Source organism: Apis mellifera, linkage group LG3 (genome assembly GCF_003254395.2).
Source record: "Apis mellifera strain DH4 linkage group LG3, Amel_HAv3.1, whole genome shotgun sequence".
Lineage (NCBI taxonomy): Eukaryota > Metazoa > Arthropoda > Insecta > Hymenoptera > Apidae > Apis > Apis mellifera.
The window spans coordinates 2,408,041-2,428,690 of record NC_037640.1 but is presented as its reverse complement, the minus strand read 5'-3'; the positions used below and the strand labels follow the sequence as shown (position 1 = coordinate 2,428,690).

At 35.2% G+C, this 20,650-nt stretch overlaps 1 protein-coding gene across 30 annotated transcripts in view; it reads right to left on the bottom strand.

Annotated features, from left to right (window-relative positions):
- Nucleotides 1–20,650, bottom strand: part of Cac (cacophony) — a 138,178-nt gene that overhangs the window by 98,280 nt on the left and 19,248 nt on the right. For 28 of the 30 annotated variants that reach the window (XR_003304221.1, XM_026439336.1, XM_026439311.1 and 25 more), the window contains exon 2: nt 1,498–1,740. Coding sequence is in view for 29 of the 30 variants with exons in the window: in XM_026439336.1 (XP_026295121.1) it covers nt 1,498–1,739 (242 nt within the window). In the remaining variant the exon portion in view is untranslated. 30 annotated transcript variants of the gene reach the window in all.

The following is a 20,650-nucleotide window of genomic DNA, read 5'->3' as shown; positions in this document are numbered from 1 at the left end:
AGGGATGGAAGAGCAGGGAAAGAGAAAGAGAGGTGGCACGCGCAATGCGGGTATTGATTCACGGCGGCAGCCGGCAACCAGCCTGAAACACACGACCGAGTCGACTCGACTTCGCGACTCTGAGACTCGATTCACTACAGTGACACACCACAGAAGGGGAGAGAGAGAGAGAGAGAAACTGCTTGACTAGGCACATACAAACCAATGATCGGACGACGTTGTATATGTCTAGTTGTGGTTTCACAGGGAATTGGCCCTTTTGGGTCCAACTCTGGTGGATAAAAAGGTGGATCCGCGTAAATTGGAAATCCTTAAAAGATTGCGAAGCACGTTGGACGAGAGTCCAACTCTTGTATCGAATTCTTCGAAACGAGGAACGTGCAGATTCGATCGCGACCTATTTAATCCTCGTAAAACGTATTTGGTTCTCGCGCTCCTCCACGATTTCGTTGTTGTAATTTGTCGTAAAGTTTACTACTGCGGGGGTAAGTTGTATTGCAGCCATTTAATACCGTCTCTGAGAATCTGTCCATCACTCTGGACACGTGTCTTCGAAGAAATTAAAGTGCTAACGTTGATTCGCTTAACAATAATCGTAGAAATAAGATTCGAAAGAATCGAAAGATCTGGATTAATCGAGAAGAATCTTGACGATAATATTCTTTTTTTAGTGTGATTTGATAATACGAGAAAGATGAAAATAATTCATAAATTATGTAAACGGTAGATAATCGGCTTTCGATTTATTGGTACGGAAATAAGTTCGATCATTTGATTGGTTAAATTTCACCGAAGAAACGAGAGTGATAAAAAAAAGTATTTAGAATTTGTAATTAAATTTAGCGAAAAACGGACAACGACAGTCTACGCTAAAAATAAAAAGGAATGGGCAAATAATCGAAGGCTAATCGATAATATAAAAAGCACCAAAGACCGCGTCGAAAGTACAGACACCTCGTCACGTCAGACCTTAATTCAACCGCAGTAGTGCATACTCCAGTATGGTCAGCCGCAAATTGTATCTGTCGCCATCTCGTATTTCACGAAACGCCCTAATTTTTCGAGCCAGTAAATCGATTGCGAGATGTTGGTAATAAATCGCGAGGATTGCAATTTTATCTTATTGACAGTAGTACGATCGAACTACGATCGGACAACTTTCGAATTCTACTGTATCCTCTACCGATCACGATCTATTTCCCCAATCTTTCTGAAAATAGGTTACCGTTAATCGGTAACCCTTATATAAGGGTAACTACTCGACGGTACTCTACATAACCGGTGATCAATACGTTCAAAGATACGTTCTCTGATAACAACATTGAAAAGGGCACTGTATTATCGACCTCAGCGTTTTTAGTTTTCCCGATAATACCAACAGTCACCCTGTTTTACCCTATTGTCTCGTCTCGTACAAAAAAAAAAAAAAAAAAAAAAGAAAAAAAAATTCGTAAAAAATTAGTGAAAGTTATCAATGGTAAATGAACGAGAACTCACATGATATCGCCGAGTTTAATACGTGTCTGCACAAGGGCGCAGCTCTTGTGATCACTAGTTGTAACCGCTCTGCGCCTTCTTCCAGCGTATCTCTGCATATCCGGTGGTATTGCAGCAACATCGTTCGAATTTCCAGAGGCCCCTGGTCCGGCATACCCTGTGAGGCCCGCACCTCCACGCACCAGCGGGCTGCTGCCACGCCGACGCGTAGACATGTGCCGGCCTCCCACGCCACCCAACATCCTGCAAAAAAAAAAGCCATCACTTGTCAGTAAAGTGGACGACATTTCCTTTCGGCTAAGTTAAAAGTTACTCAAAAACACTTTTGTAGAAGAGAAATATATCACAACACTTTAACATTTCGCAATTATTAATAAAAGCAGATGACGTAAATACGAAGAAAAGTAGTGAATGGAGGGGGAGGAAAGCTTGGTCGATGGAAAATTAGCACATCTGATGAGGCGTGACAGATCGAACGAATATTAAGAAGATTGTAGAAGGGGAAAAAAAGTAAAAACCGTTTCACCTTAATTGGGTTAGTACGTTGACTAGTCTAATCTCCAGGTATCAAGAACGCGTCCAAGTCACGCGATCCGCCACTCGTATGTTTGTTTCTTCCACGAGATGTATCATCGATAGATTTTCTTTTTTTTTTTTTGTTTTTCTTTCACAAGTTTTTTTTTTACGCCGCTTCTTCGATCGTGGCGTCAAACGATACGAAAAAGTTTTTCGTACGCTTCTAACGTCAATTTCAACCGATATCTCTCTTATCTCCGCCATATGGAAAAGTTTGATAAACCGTAATTGGTTTTTCACACCGAAAGAAACTCGAGATACGAGTTCTTTTGAATATAACCATATTTATATAGAATGATCGACAAGCCATCACACGATGGAATACTTCGATACTTGCCTCCACGATGAAATCAATTAAATCAAGAGTGAATTAATTATATAGTTTTAAATTAACATTCCGATTCGTAAATATCTTTCCTTGAACGTCTCTCTTCTAATTTTCCTTCAAAAATTGAAAAAATATTAAACAAAAAAAAAAGGATAAATCACGTAACAAAGATTAATCCTCGATCAATGTAATCACTATAGATATATGTGTTATGATACATCTCGCAGCAAGAGTGAAATAAATGAATAATTACTCGTCGAAACTAACTTATCCTCTTCCCATAATTTAACGCGGCTTCGTGCCAGTCACTATCGAAAGTGATTAAGCCCCGTGTATAGTCAGACGGCGGCCTATCAAGCGGTTTAAACTTCTTCATTTCATCCCTCGCGCCGTCCAAGCGATTCTCAAACTTGGCGAGATACTCCCTCGAAAGGAATATACTCTGATTAACCTTCTCTTCGTTTATTCAAATGTAATTATCCTGGAATAAAAATTGTAGAAAATCTTTAACGCTTTCCCCTCCTCCTCCTCCTCTTTAACCCAAAGGTATTTTCCAGCGGAAAGAAAGAATTTAAAAAAAGCACAACACTTTGAGAACCCTCCTCTCCTTCCACGCCCTTTAAAAGTAGGCAAAGTTAAAAATAATTCTCACTCTAATTACGAAATAAGAACGAAGAAAAGAATTATTATTTTCCATGTCGATGCATAGACCACCATCGATTGTACATCAACAAAGTTAAAGTTGGCGAAGGTCGACCTGAACCGACTGATTATGCCACAGCCTCGATAATTGTAATTTATAGAGAGGGATGGAAGGAAGGAAAGAAAGAAAGAATAGCGGCATGCCATAAATCCCATCCTCGTCCACTGTCGCCACGCAAACCCTTGTTATCCTTATGTATTTTTCCCTCAAGTCACCTCCGCTGCACGTTCCATTTATTTCGCCAACTTCGCTTCCCTTCCACGCAATCTCATCACGCCCGTTTGTCCTTATTACGAGTGTTCAACCAGCCATCCTTTCGGCTTAAAAGAAATCGAAAACGGAAGAGGGAGAAAAGAAATAATATCTCTCTGGATATATCTTTCGCTTGCATTTCAATCACTCGATTCATCTTCTTCTTCTTCCTGTCCTTCTCTCTTATCCGATCGAATCGATATAGAAATTACTTATTTTTTTTTTTAATTAAACAATTCCTTTCGAAAAGCTCGAAAATTATATAACTTTACTTAATTGCGTATCGAGATAGTGGTAGGAAACTGGTGGAGGATCCGCAACGGCGTGCATCCGGTAGCTTCGAAATCTCGTTACCAGTTTCTTCGATTTCCGCTTTAAGTAAATTGTATCAAGGATCATCGTGATATCATGGCGCGCCTCGTAGAGCACATTATCGAACACGATCGTTATCGCGGAGGATAGATATACTTTTTCTTTTCTTTTCTTAGTTATTTTAATTTTTTTTTTTCTCCAAGAAAGGGGAAGAATCGTTTCTCTCGTCGAAGGAAAATAAAAAACTGTTCGATCAGTAGGAGAGCAATACGTGATTTTCGATTCGATTCGATTCGACTGGCAGCAGGTAGATTGGATCGTGGCGCGGAATATTCATCGGCGATGATTTCCGCGCTAACAACGCCGTACACTGTCGTTATTTGCACGAACGAATTAATATCTGGGCTCCGTCCATTTTGCCTACTGCGCGAAATGAATTCCAATCCATTACGCGTGTAACCAACTTACGTCCATCCACGTCTGAAAGTAATGGCCTCCATCGATCCATCGATACTTTTGCGAAATTTATTTTTTTAATTTTTAATTGGCATCGAATTATCGTAAAACACGGGGGGGGGGGGCCCTCGATATGAAATTAATCCCTGCACAAATGGCGATAATCGAAAATTCCTCCTCCTCCTCCTTCCTTTCACAGCGTTGTAATTCGATACGTGCTTATCTTTTCAATCCATTCCGCGAAATTTCAATAAAGATACCCTCCTGCTTCAAAATTTATATCGAGCATTTCCTTTCATTTCGTCCAATCGGATACGAGGTTTTCTATTTCAATTGAAAATATATTTTCACGAGTATTATTGTGAATGATCATTATATTTCGAGAAGAAAGTTAATTTTCTGAAATTAACCATAGTTGATCCTCTGTCACTTTTGACCCATATATCTGAATTTTAGATACCAACTAAAGATCATATATATAGTCAGAGATATGGATCGAAAGTAAGCCAGTTTGACTAAACAGAGGGTTAAAAATAGATCTTCGATCGATAAGGTGTTATTGCTCTCTACAACTTTTCTTGCAACCATTTATCAAGTAAAAAAATAAATAAATATCGCTCTCCATTTTATGATCCTACCCCGTTCGATTATTCACACACTATCTTTCTGCCATAAAAATAATATATTCGTTATGTTATGGATTGGAATGAAAAACTAGGAAACAATTTTTTTAAAAGCTCTTCTAGATCTATAAGAACTTTAGCAATAACTTTACTTTAATTTTCATGGAAATTGAAATCACGTATGCATCGTCTTGATCACAAATCCAGGAGAGAATTATTCGAGCAGAGAGAGATTTGGAATTTGAAATTTTTAGAAAGAAACAACACCCAGTACAGTTATAGATATTCTCATCCACACACACATACACGTACACTTCATTCCAGCCGGTCGAAATTTTAGGGTAGCAACAGGTTGCTAGGCACCCCTGGGAACTCTTATCCTACCTCTCTGTTACCCGGCAACCCCTGTTTCCCCTTCCCTTTCACCCACCACCTCTCTCTGTACATCAACCACCTCCCTCCTCCTCCCTCCATTGACGTGTACTGAATATCTGAGAGAATCTCTCTCTCGATCTGTATTCGAATCTGTTTTCGTCTACCCACTCCTCTCCGACCTATTCACGATTTTTGTAAATTTATTTCCACGTTGGAGAGAGAGAGAATTAATGAGAATTTAGATAATCAACGAATTTTCATATATTCCATAGTCGTGGAAAATAGTTTGGATTATTTCGAAAACTACTTTCATTTCAAAAGTTCGATTTAACTTTTAACCTTTGGAGGATAGATGGCAGTTTATCATCATACTCGTTTTCATAATCGGTCCTTTTTTTCTTGATATTAATAAAATAAATTGTGTAATTATTATATATACGAAAAATCGTTCATCCATTGTAATATTTAGGTTGCTGAAATCTAATGGATTCTGTTTCCAAATACCGTAAATTGATTTTCGAAAATACCGAACATTAATAACATCGCGTAGATATTACCAAAGTTGGTAATTATAATTGATGATTAAATTTTAGGCAAAATATCGAATTTTGAAATAAATTATTCAAAATAGGGAAGAGAATGAGAATCGAAAAAAGAAACAATCCATTTAAGAAAATGTCATTTAATTCCTACGCTAGTACGATAACAATTGATTGTATCCAAAATATTTTTCAAAAAAACCCACTAATGTTCCCTAATAAAATATAATTCTGAACGAAAGAAATTCAAATTCATCCGCAAACATTAACACTCTTCAAGAATTAATTTTCCCACAAAGAGATCGATATCAAGATTTTTCGCTGCTTAAAAAAAAAAAATAATCGTACAATTTTGACTTATTCCGCTCGAAGCGTCTCCGCAAACTTCACCCCTTTTTCCAACCCACCGCACGCGTTTCTCCCCCTCGATATTCCATTCATGTTTATCCTCTCCCCGGATCGCTCGTTTTTCCTTTCCTTCTTCCGGCAACTTTCTCCATCCCTCCCTATAACGTGCTCCTTTCTTCTTCTCTCCCTCTCCTCCACCTCCGTTTCTTGATCCCCTCATTCGTCTCATGTACACCGGCCGTGGGAAATCTAATAAAGGAGTCGGAGGGATTCGAGCGATTCGCCGTGAAATTAGTTCCAACGTGGAACTACGCTCGCCCCTTCCTCTTTCGCCCCTCTCGGTGAAACGTTGCCGAGGGGTTGGTTGGCGCGGGATCGTGCCTCGAAAATCCGCCCCTTCGAAGGGGTTCGGCGATAACACGGCGGGAAAGAAAAGGAAAAAACAAATATATAACTTCCCTTGGAAATTCTTCCACGATATTTCTCTCGTGATCCAAATATTGTCCATACGATCTTCGAGAGAGAGAGAGAGAGAGAGCTGGTTCAACAATATCGCGATAGATTAAACTATTCTCTCGGGTTTATCAGCGCAAGATCGTTTGGTCGTGACAGTTGCGAAAGTGGCGCGGTGAAAAAAATTCGCGGGGGACGTGGAAAAATTACTATGGACGGAGGGGGAGGGAAGGGGATGCATCTATGATTCAAAAAACGTTTGACGCAAATTTGACGAGTCGGACGAGTACATTTATTCCGTGTGGAGAGAAAATTTTAGATCGATCGAATTTTGGAAAATATTTGGAAATTTGAATTGAATGTGCTTGTACATTTTTTTTACAAGGGTTTAATTATCGAGCAATGTCCAATATCATCACCTGAATTAAAAAAAAGAAAATGTAATTACTCTATTCAAAAATTAATTGATTATTATTTGAATATATTTCTTTCTCTTCCCATATATATACTATTTTCTTAATTTTACTATTTAATTTTTAAAAATAAATCTTAAAGTTTGAAAAACAAGTCTATTTGCGATAAAATTTCAATGTTGATTCCTAATCAATTTACAAATATCAAATAGATCCATTAGATGCAATTTGAATACGTAACAAGACATGCGCTTGTAATGACAGAGTCTGGCTTCTGGTCTATCTGTGTCGTTTCTTTTTTTTTTTTTTTTTTTTAGAAGATAATACGTTTGAAGAAGAAATATAAGCTTGGAAATAAGACGACAAAATATGTTTCTTGACACAGAATTGCCCACGAGACGACTGTATTACATTTGGCAAGACGAGATAATGTATATTTTTTGCACGACAATTTTCCATAACGAAGAACACTCCAACGAAACGAAGAGTAAATCCTCGTACAAGAGTAGTTACTTATCTTCTTTGTCTTTTTTTTTTCCCTTCCTTTAAAGCGAGAAATCCCATTATCTTTGTGACATATATTAGTACAGGATCAAGTATAATACATTGCAAGTCTAAATTCGAATATTGACTGACCGAGTTTCAATCCATTGTAAATATTTTGAGAAGTGGTTCTTACAAGAAGAATCAAATATTGAACGAATATATGAATTAAAAACAATAGAAGTTCTTAATAATGTAAACTAAATTTACCATTTTGACCGTTATTTAATATTAATTTAATTTTAGATAATTACAATTGTAAAAACATTTTTTAGAAAATTAAAATTATAGAAATTCGATATCATCTTTTTTAAATTTGTCTAATATTTGTGAGATTATTCATTTATTCATTCCAATATCAAAGTACTTATAACTACATTTTCATAACTCATATTCACTTTGACGTATAAAACTGTAAAGCTCAAATACTTTTCCCAATAAATATACTATTACTGATGAATAATAGTATTCAAGCTTAATAAAACCCAAATTCCATACGTTAAATCTAATTTAGATTTATAATTACATATTAAACTCCATCCCATAAAATGGAAAACTTTTAAACTAAGAGAGAAGTTGATAAAATATGTTTCAAAAAATGACGATAATAAATTTACACTAATTTATTAAAAATCCATCCATCTCCATCTCCTCTTTTCTTAATAAACAACCCCCAATTCTCAACTACCTTCCCTCCTCGATATATCAACACATACTCTCACATATACACACATATATATACATTTTCTCTCCTTTTTTTCTCCCTTACATCTCTCTCTCTCGCTAATAGGATTTAATTTTCCTTCTCTCCTGATCGACGATCTCATTGACTATTAATGGGCGAGGGAGGGAGGGAATCTCCTGGATCCCGTTCGTTCGTTTACCATTCTCCTGCATCCGACACCTGCGGAATAAACCTATAGACCGATAGAACACAAAGCGTGACGCACACACCATCACCATCACCATCCATCCACACACCACCACAGCTGGAAAGCTTCTGGTGATGGTCTATCGCGCGCGACGGACACCTTCTCGTAATTGAACTCGGTTACCTTTCATCTGGATCTTTAGAGGTAATCACCGAGACCAGAATTACCACCGGATCTCCTCTTCTTTTTCTTATTCTTTTTTCGAAGAAGAAGAGAAACAAGGGACTGGGGTTGTTGTTGAAAAAATTAATTAACGCACAAGTAGTTTCCAGAAAATTTAAATTGGAGGAAGAGGAGGAATGTGATAATGATGGTGGTAATGAAACTTGAAATGGTTTTATATTTAAACAATGTAATGGAATCTTGTTTCTTTGTCCTGTTTCCAATGGTGTTGCCTTATCCACTAATGAATATCGATTTTTCCTTTTTTTTTTTTTCGATAAATATAAATTGCTAGTAACAGCATCGAGTGAGGAACGATTATGTATGGTAAAAGTAAAGGAACGCTTTTTCATACGTCACCCTTCGTAAAATAACAACCCTTCTACACAAAGCGTCTACAAAATCGAATATCAATTCGACAGTTAAATGAATAAAAATCATTGTTTATTTTTCCTTATAAATACGTAGATATATACTTTCCATTTCACTTTTTATATTTAAACCTGTTGAAGCAAGAAAGGCAATTTTTTTTTTTATATTTTCATTGGCTATTTCACTCACTGATGATCTAATTAAATGTAACTGTGTAAACTTTTACGAGATACGATACGAAAGGGAATTAAGGGAGAAGTTGAAAATTCTAATTCTCTGAATGTAAAGCTACCCGTTGCAATAACGTTATTGCATTAGGCGAAGATACTCGAGCGATAAGCCGCGTTTTAACGCGAATTGATAAACAATCTAATCTAAACGATACGCGAAGATAATGGATGGAACGAAACAGTGAATTTACAATCCACTTTTGATCGTAATTTTTAACAGCGAATGTAACGATGAAGATCTTATTGTTAATCCTAGTTCGAACGATGAAGTTACTTCTCTACGTGCGTCAGAGATTAGATTCCATAGAAACAGAAACAAAGAAACGCGAGTTAAATGAAAATTTTTCCACAACACGTTTGAACGAGCATTTAAAAATATCCCGCCACTCTTAATGGAACCCTCAATTCCGAGTGAAGTGGGGCGAAAAATTTTCTTGATAAAAATTGTGGAGAGTGGAGAGCTTAATTCCTTAGGTAAAAATCCGCTCTTCGCTCTTGTGCTACGTGATGGAGACACGCGAGAGACAGGACGAGATGCACGAAAGCGAACGAGAAAAAAATTTTTTCTTTGGCCTCGTAATACTCGTCCACCTGAAATTAATAATGAATTAATTAAAGCGAAGATTAAAAAAAGTGAATTAATCCATGTTTTATTCGGATCGATGTTGGAAACGACGTGTTTTCTTCCATTTTTGTTTTTCGTAATTTCCTTAGCAACGTGATTTCGATTATAGATGCACGAACGCGATCAATGCTGAGCCAAAAATCGAAGAGGATTCCCGGTGATGGATATTGATTTTCGATAAGTAAAAAAAAAAAAAATATATATATATATAATGGTAAAGATGCGAACGAAATGCAAAATGGCTATGCATACTGACGACAACACTTGTATACGACAACAAACTGGTATGTGGAAAAGGGAAAAAACGTATTAAAAACTCTTTCATTTCTTGGAAAAATTCATGACATGACTGTATACTCGCCATAGAATAGAAAATCCCATGCGACGCCATGTTGCGTCATCCGCATTGAATGTGTTAAATTATAATGTACAACATGTCTAAATACAAGATCTTTTTTTTTTTTTTTTTTTTAAGGAAAGAAAATTGTCTAATCATTTGCAATTTCCATCAATCAATTTATTTTCTATAAAAAGAAATATATATATTAATTTATATATATCTATTAGTTTATATTAGAAAGATTCGTAAAACTAATTAAAAAATCCTCTTTTTTCAAACGACGTACAATTTTCATTCAAATAAAATTATTCCAAAAATGTTTACTGAAGATTCTTGAAAACGAACAATAATAAAATTCGTTTCATCTAAATATCGTGTCTCGAAATTTTTGAATGATGCTGTCTCTCTTTCGCTTGCATTTTGCACGATCATTTTTGTAGTTTTCATAAAATTGGAAGCGACAATTTCAGTTTTGAAAAGAGACATAAAACTTTTGTGTTGAAACACACATACCAAAACTCGAGAACTCATTAGTATGCGACCGACATTCCATGGAATGGCCACGAATAAATAGAATCGTACTTCTCACATATAACATATATATTTTTTTATATTTCTTCCAGATAATCAAATTTGGGATTGAAAACAATACGGATACGTAGCACATCTATAACGGTTCAAGAATTCAATTTTCTTTTTCCAAGAAGATTATTCAAACAGCTTGGCTGATTTTTTTAAAATTTTAAATTAATAAGATATAATATTATAATGAATTAAAATTCGTTGCTGAAACATAATAAATGAAAGAATAAATGAAATTAATTATAAATTATAAATTAATCGTAACAATAATAATAAAACAACAGATATGTCTGATGTTTGATATTATGAAAAATTAATTATTTTTAAAAGTAAAAGAAATAATGAATAATTTGTCGTGCCGTGAAATAAAATATAATATCGTTTATTTTTCACGTGTTATCTCGAAAACAAATTAATTCTGAAACAACTCGGAAAGAAGTAATTTTAAAATAAATCGAAAATTTCTCGTAATGATGATCTACGCTACAAATTAATGAGCTTAATAACAAACGATAAATGATACTCCACAGCATTATTTTAGGATATCGAAGGAATTCAAAAGCCGCGCGATTATTGCAGATGCAAAAACCGACTTGAGAATAAAATTCATTCCCCGAGAAAGGTTAATTTATCACGAAAAGTCCTTATCCATTTCATAGATGCGCGGCATCATTTTCGTTCGATCGATCCAACGAAATATTTATCATTCGAGGCATAAAACGCGAAAGATTGATGATCTTTGACCCTTACGCATTGAGGACGCCGTGAATGCAGCACGCATAAAGCGCGCCACTTTGGCGCGTTTCCATGCGATTTGCAAGCGGCATCTAGGTTGTCCATTCTGTGGAAAGAAGATACGTCTTTGTTCCGGATTGTTCTTACGAAAGTTGCAATTCAACCCGTTCGCGTCATCGCTGAATCGTTGCTCCATTTAGCCATGGTGGCAATACTTTGCCAAGACGGTAAATGTTTTAATAAATTCTTGTCCATCGCGAGCCTTTACTTTACTACGTATTAAATTTTAATATCCATTGAAAAAGATTTTATTAAATTTGCAGCATTCGAAGCTATGGATGCAAAACGTGGACATGATTCGATTAAAACTTTATTTAAATAATTTTTAGAATCTTGATGTTGCAAATTTGATGTTCTTCTTTTTAAATTGTTAAATGTAGCTATTTTATACCGTTCGTAATTTTCTGAAGCAATTAATATTTACGTGATTTTTCCTTTTTTTTTTTTCTCTCCATATGTTTCTCCATATCCATTGAATTCATATTTGAGGATCTTCAATTTGTTAATTCGCATAAAACTGTTGAATTCGTATTGTCCTGAATTTTCTTGAAATTTTTGTAAACTAAACAGATCTCTGTTTATGAACTGCTCGCGTAAATTTTTCTATTTTAAACTGTAATTAAGAGCGCGGGCAGAATTTTTATTTTAAAAAGGAGAGTAGTGGTAAAAATATTAAATTAATGCAAATTTTAATTTTATATTAATTACTTTTTAATTACTTTTTTGTAGATTATTGGATTAATAATTTAAATAATAAAATCGAAAGAAAATGAATCGCCCTGGATTTTTTTAACGAGTTTTTATTTTTTTTTTCGTCGATATATGAAATATTACGAATTAATGCGAACTTGTTTAAAAAATACACCCGGATATTATTTCATTTCCCTCGATATTTTAATGCATATTCGAAAAAATTTTCAAAATAAATCGAAAGAGAAAAATAAATGCCCCTCCCCCCATTCACTTCACTCCTAATTACACTAATTATTTTCCCCACTTATTAATTATCTTTTCACAATAATTCGTCATTTTACTAAATAAATCAAATTAAATTATATATTCTTCATTCCCTTCTCTATACCCTCATGTATAATAATAAATCGTTAAAAAAGAAAGAAAAAAAAAAAGTCGACAAAATCCTGTTCAACTTCGTTATAGAGGAAAAGGTATTTCTCATCCTTTCGGATCCGGCGGAAATTGGATACGTATCGATCATGGATATTCATTAGATGACGCTGATTTTTCGTTCCTTCGAGGATGGTCGAACCGACGAGGCTAAAAAATCCACGCGTCGACACGCGCGCGGTGCGGCTATAAAACACGAGAGTCGATCGATGGACAATCGAGCTCTAACACGAGTAGAGAAGCGCATTCGAACAACCGAGAATTCTATCATCAACACCGATCCTCGCAAATAGTAGTGGAGGGATACACGTATGGAAGTCGGCAAGAGATTGGCAGCCCGTATTGTCAGATCGTATATGCAGACTTCAATCGGAAAAGCTATTTCCCGATCGGATTCCGCGGAGGGAGCCGAATCGAGCCGAGTCGAGCCGAACGATCGAATCCAGTACGGTCCAGTCGGTATGAGCGGACGCTATTAAATCGACTGACGCGGTCGAGCTTTCAAAGCCGGAGCGCGATACGAGAGGAAATATGTATATATATATATATATATATATATATATATATATATATATATATATATATATATATATATATATATATATATATAGTGTATACGAGATCATCCAAGAAACACGAGGAAAATCAACTTTTCGAGGCGAGCAAACGGGGTAGACGGTCCGACATACCGATCGATTTTCACATCAACGTTACTTTTACTAAGAGCCTAGCTGTAAATAGAAGCCGCTTTGTACTCCTCCTTTACTTTCCGTTTTCACCTTTCTCGTTTTCCATCGAGAATTAAAAGTGCTCTAACGAACACGGTTAACGATCGACTTAATGTACAGTCGTTTCGAAAAACTTTGATTGAGAATGTTTTTGTTGAGAGGAATGTTTGATTAACTATCCGAACGTATCCGAAGAATTTTAAAAATTTTAAAAGTATTTCAAAGTATGAAACGATGTCCAGGTTTTTAAAAATTAATCGAGAAATGTTTAATTAATTACTTGAGTATATTCTGAGAATATTCACTCGAAATTTCGTTTCCAACAATTGAATCGAAAGAGGAGCTTTTAGTCAAATCGAAGTTTTTCATCGAAATTTTTCATCATCGGAAATTGAAAGTATTCTATAAATGGAGGAATGATTAATTAATTCTCGATTGTTTCGAAGAACAAGCAAAGACTTTGTCCTGGAGGAAAAATTATAACGTGTGTCTGACATTTTCTAAAATTTATATTACCGAAATAATAATTTTTTATAATTAATCTCTCAGATTTAACGGACAAACTTTAAGTTTCGGATTTTTCTGAAAGTTGTAATAAAATTTTCATATTGTTCGTCGAAATAGAAAGAAGAACAGACTTGTTATCTAATATTATATTTTCATTCGTTCATTAGGGATAACTAACTCATGCCTCCGTTGTAAACTCCATTAGTATACATATTTGCTATTACTCTTTGACTTTATTCAATGGTTTCTCCACGAAACTAGATTTATTTACATTGTTTAATTGGTGTACACCAAAGGTTTTACGACAACTGCTTTATGATGATCTTAAAAACGAGAAATTCTAAATAAAAGCTTTCAAAATAATCAGCTTACGTTTAAAAATTCATGATTTTTCCAATATTTTCAGTTTCAACATTTATCAAATTACCTTACCTTACCTTATTTAATTAAAGAAATAATTATTTGCTTCCAACAAATTTCTACTTGTCAATTCTGCAAATGAAAAGAAATTTTCAATATCTAATATACGATAATAAATAATTTATTTCACACTCTATTTCGTAACAACAATCTACACAAATCCCTTAAATAAACGAATAATTCTATTTAAAAAAAAAAAAAAGAGAAAGGAAGAATCAATTTCACGAGGATACAAATGTCGAAGAACGTTTGATCGCGTTTAATCGCGGTCGATTATCCGTACAGGAAATGGCGTATGGGGAGCGAAAACCCTTGGCGCGAAAGCGAAACGTCTCGACCTCGGTTATCGGTTGGAAAGCGTGTGGATGTAAAGCCGTAATACCTCTTATCATCTGTGTATGCCATTTCCAATCGCCTTTGCTCGTGTCAATAATATCTCGGAAACGAAGGTTTTCCAGCGTAATGGAATTGTTCGCCGTGCCACCTTTTTCATTCGCGGGATATAACATTTCGTTTCATTGCGGGAGCATCAATGTGATCGAGCGTGAAATGCCGCGTTTGCATGCCTTCAATGCCGGCTGTTTTTCAACAGCGGCGTTGTTGTCTTTTCTCTTTTCTTTTTTCTCGAGATATCATTGCTTCGCAACACCCTCCTTTCCTCTCATGATTGTGAAAAAAAAGAAATGGTTTGAGGTAAATGTGATATTTTATCTTTAGCAATGGATAACAAATTGGATCTTTAAAGTTCAATTATGACGATATATAGTTTTATATATAATTGGAAAGAAGATTTAATTAGGGAGAATTGTATCACTGATATATTGTTAATTGGATTATTGAAGAGTACGCCTTTAATCGTTAAGAAAAATTATGTACAATTATTCATCTGCTTATTATTAGATTGATTTATAAAAGTAAATCAAATTTAAAATTGTTGAAGAGATTGACAAAGTTGGAGGAGAAATTTTAATTTCCTTTAAGATATTTTTAACGATCAAAGGAAGTTAGGATTAAGTCGTGATTGGAAATGGCTCTTTAAAAATACGAAATAGAATTTCTGATAACATATACCTTCTATAATATAACCGTTTATGATTTAATCGACAAATTTTTCATTACAATAAATCATCCTTGAATTACATCATCCATTTTAAAATACCGAGCCTGAAGAAAAAAAGAACACTTAGAATAAATATATCTCGAAAATTAATTTATTTAATAAAAAAAAACTCTTCGATTTTTTCATTCCATTCACCTTCGTACACCAGAAACGAGAACAACATTTCTCGTATCGTAAAAATGTCGGTGTTGTAATTTCTTCACGGTTCGAGGAACCTCTAAGATTGATGTAAGTTTTACGACGGTTTTTACGGAGTCGCCTCCCAACGGTTGCAATAGCGGGGGCGTGAATGCAAATTACCACAATCTCGACGAATGCTATCGACATTGCGGTTGAAAAGGCCGCGGAACCGGGGATCGATACTCTCTTCCCGCTCTTATCGGTCCCATTGTAGGCTACCGATAAGTCAAACAATGGCCGATTGATACGAGGGAAATAAAGATTCGATAAGGTAATTCGTGGTGGATGGATAATTTCGTGTATCGATAAATTTTACGCGCGAAGGAACAGCGAGCGAGAACCAGGCAATAAGGTGGATGGACTGGAGAACAGAACCAAGTTATACCGGCAGATTTCAACGACTTGGCAAGATTCGAGGGCCGGCCATCGGTTTTGATGCACGCAAACTCCATTACCAGTCGGTTTAACTCGAGAGGAGACCGTTCCATCGACGAGAATAATTCTATCTCCTCTTGTAATCGAGATATATATATATTGTTTAGAAATAGAGAGAATATTCGAATGTTTATGGGACAAGCTTTAAACAATATCATCAGAATCTTAAAATTTTTTATAAAAATTCTCTTTAAAGAGAGAAAGAGAGATAAAATTGAGGTGTACAAGGAAAGATATTCGACGACGAGTGTATATTTCTTTTTTATCGGGAAGGGATATTGGAGGAAATTCGAGAAGAAATTTCGAGTTCGACAAAAGGGTTGTTTAATTGTCTCCCCGGGAAAATTCGTTTGATAGAAAATTAATTGCGTTGCCAACGGCAACCACGTCTACGAATTTAATGCTTCATAAGCGGTGAGCTAAATTACACGCCTGTTTTACTTCTTGATTTCAACCTGATTAAAGCGCGCCGCGTCTCCCCTCTAACACCCTTCGAACCGAGAGAGAATCAAGACGCATGCGCGCTTCGCGATTGCAAATTTGCAAAATTAATTCCCGATAACAACTAACGAAATTTTCCACGGCCCCCTCGAAGAACACTCGGCGGATCGATCCACGATCATCAAATATTAACGCGACACACGTTTAAGATCCTTCTTCGATATGTAAAATAATTAAATCGACGAATGGGATTGAACTGAGAAATCGATCGCGACTGGACTGAAATATAAACTGTTGGATCGATTGTTGAGAAACAATCGTAGACGTTGATGATCTTATTTATCGAGTTTACAAGTAATTTAAGTTTGGATAGAGTTGTTTGGAGCAAGTTTCAAATGTTGATGATTAAATAAGCGACAATTCGATGGGGATATTTTTGTAAGTTGCAAGTTTTCACCTCTAGAATCGATCCTCCAAGGTTTCACACGAATGTATTAACACCTTGGTGTTATTATTGTGTCCACATCTATTTTTATCTTCTACTTTTTGCACCCTTAGTCTCAGGTAGAATTGATATTTACAGATAAAATTTTTTTAATCATCCATGTTTTGAGATATAAAGTTTTAAAGCATCACACAATATTTTTAATTGTTTATTCTTCAAATATTCTTTCTTTTTCTACTGGATATTTTTTAGATACTGTATATAAAATCAATAGGTATACATCCGTGTATTTAATTCTAATACACACATATATATTAATTTCTGCTTAAAATAGAATATTCATGGAATATCTATTCTTTATAAAACTTTAAAAATATTTCAAAGTTACGTATTAAAATTGTACGTATTTTTCAGCGTGTAGGATTTTAATACGATTTATTAATCGTATGGAATTTCGACGAAGATTGTCTAATAAATTACGAATGAGCAAAAGACAATAATAATAAAATACCAACGAAAAGATTGTTGAAATAAATGTTTGACGAATTAATCGTTTTATCGTAAGTCCATTTTTTTTAAATTCCTCGAGGAAATAATTTGCAGCCCCGCTTTGAATAAGAGATGCAACTTGTAACGCAAGAAGAGAAATTCTCGTCGCGAAAGTACTCGGGAGTAACCGAGATTTAAAATTTAACCGAGGATATATCTCGGTTTCACGATGATGTAGATGAGATGTTACGGCGGGATGTATCTACCATATATTCAATTCCACATGTAAATATTTTTTGCACGGCATTCTTTATTACGCAGTATTTCTGAATCAATAACGAAACGAAAAAGAAGTAGAGAGCAAACATATCTAAGAATATATCTCCAATTTCTTTCCATTATTCGTTATTTCTATAAACTACGTACTGTTTTGTCAAACGAGGTTCATTTTTTGTAAATATTCTCTCTACTTGGAAAAATAACAAGAATCCTCCCCTCGCCACGATATATCCTTCCTTACAAGCAAAAAAATAAAGGTAAACAAGTTTAATTTGAGATTAATTAAAACTTTCGTATATATCCTTCTTCTTTTCTAACCAAACGAGACAAAATATTTTCCTTGTATCCCGAGAAAAAAAAAAAAGAAGAAGAAGATACACTTCGACATCGTGAAACGAGGTATCTCATAAACGAAAGGATTAAATTGAAAAATCCGTCGAGTTGAGAGGAAAAGAAAAAAGAATTCAATATCGTTGTGAAATAAACCGGGACACAAACTCGGGGAACTTTGTAAGAAGCTGTAAGAAAACTTTCCAAAGAGCGTTCTCAGCTTCAAACGATTAGCGCCATTTCGAGCACGAAATTTCCAGACGAATCGGTGTAACACAAAGAAAAATTCCGGGTGTAAAAGCGAAAGGAAACGAGCGAATAAAGGAAGAGGGACTGACAGAGGCGGAAGTCGCTTTTTTTTTTTTTTTTTTTTTTGATAGGAAGGTGGAAACGAGTAAAACGGAGATTGTCAACGAGACTGACAAAGAGGGATGGGTCGGACGCCAAATTTGCTCGACGTACAAATTTTCAAGCAGTCGGAAAACGAGGCAGATGTATCGACACCCTGTTGCTTCTCTTCATCCATAGCCGACACACGGATGAGGGATGCGTGCGTTTACAACGGTCAGTTCACCCTTTCGTCTCTCTCTCTCTCTCTCTGTCTCTGTCTCTCAATCAGTTAGTCAAATATCCCGCGATCGATAGTGTCTGGGTCAAAATAACAAGAATCTGTGTTGCTCCAAGCAACAACCAGCACGCCGAGAATTAGAGTATTGTTAAGGAAATTGGTTGTATAGATATCATTATTTGTCTTGTCGATCGACTTTTCCTTCTTGTCTTTTTTATTTCTTATTTAGAAAGTTTAACCCTCTGAAAGAGATGAATTTTGGATACGAATTTAAAGAATTTTAAATAATTTTGAAGAACATTAGGATAGAATCTTTAACGATTGTATTAAAAGATTTCGATGCTCGACATCTAATTTAAAGTATTATTAAAGAAATTACGTAGTCGCCTTGATTTCCCTAGTTCATCACAACGTAATTACATTCCTCTCATTTTCTCGCCCAAGTTACTTCGATTTTTCTAAAAAAATATTATACAAGTTTAATGTTTAGTGTTATTCAGATAGTAAATTAGATATTAGGATTTTTTCTATTCTATCGAACAATTTTGTTTTATCATTATAGATCAGGATTTTTGAAATGTATACGATAAATATAAATCCTAAAGCACGAAATTTAATTTTAATGTAATGGTAAAAATAATATTTATTTTCAAAAACTTACAATCCTTGGTTGGTTAAGGAATCTTCAATCAAATATACCGTTATTATATACTCTGACGTGAAAATCGATTTTCAAAATTAATTTAATACGATCAATCGTTCCGTGCGTCACGAATTAATGTAATTAATTCGTTCCACATTACGTCGTATTAAACGAAACTAGAACCTAGGAGCCGATCAACAAATCAATGAAACGTGAGTCAGAAATGTCGACAAAACCAGAAATGTCAGCAATAATGGAAACATCCGCGCTCTATACGAGGAGGTTTTGCCGAGGTTTATTAAGCCGTGTTACAACGGAAGGATCGTCGCAATTTTTGCACCGTGTTTTCGCAGCGCCATGTTTATTAAAAGAGTTGACTGTATTTTCTCATCACCTTTTTTCCTTCTTTTAACCAAGATTAACAAGTTACGGAGGAATTACAAAGTTCTAAAAGTCCGAATTATTATTTACACACGTCGTCTCATAATAAAATACTGACATTATTATTATTATTACTTCGAATTGAAAATATTCCAAAAGCACGATATATTAATTAATTATTAATTATAACAGGATTACTGCTCGAAAAATATTTCTCTTTAAATATAATAAAATCATTGTATCATTTCGATTACGAGAGATCAATCAATCTTTTCTCCTGCCATCTGGCTACATACACACACACACATACTCTTCTAATCGTAAAATCGAAATCGTTTGTGCAAACATTACGGCGTATGTCGCGTTATTAAGCTCGATATCGTCGCGATGAAGACGAGACTTCTATCTCTTCCTACAAAAATTAAGTAAATCTTAACGCCGCGCACGCAAATTTGGCCAATTATGAAGTTACCTTGGCGAAACGTTCCCCTAGTTACTAGACAATTTTGGGGATGATGGCTTCGTAACGAGGTACCTGGGATACGTAATTGCGTACGACTCTGTAAAACGAGGAGGAGGGAGGGAGAGGCGATTAAAAATGCGCCTAACTCGATAAATTATGTGTACACCTGAAGTGGAATTATTATACAATTAAAAATATTGTAAAAAGTTGCAACGATAACGAACAACATTCGTGTCGCCCTCATCAAAAATCGAGTTTGAAGTTTATTGCATGCACGCGTATCATCAGTTCGTTAGGATATTTTATTCGAGTGTTTGGGAAAAAGGAAAATGAAGAAAGAGGAGCGGGGGGAGGAGGAAATACGATGAAATACGTGTTCTCAACACTAATTTGTCTAATTTGTTTAATTAATTAACGGAAATTAAATCTTGTTAAATTAAAATATCGTATCGAGAGACGAATACTTCACCCTCCTCCCTCTCTCTCTCTCTCTCGCAAACTTGGATATCTGATAATGAATCGAGCGACATGAAGAATACAAAAAAAATCTTATATAAAGTTACGTGGAGAGATTCGTGCAATGTTTTAAATCAACAGGCATGAAGAAATATAATACGAGAATAAGAATAACGAAATAGCA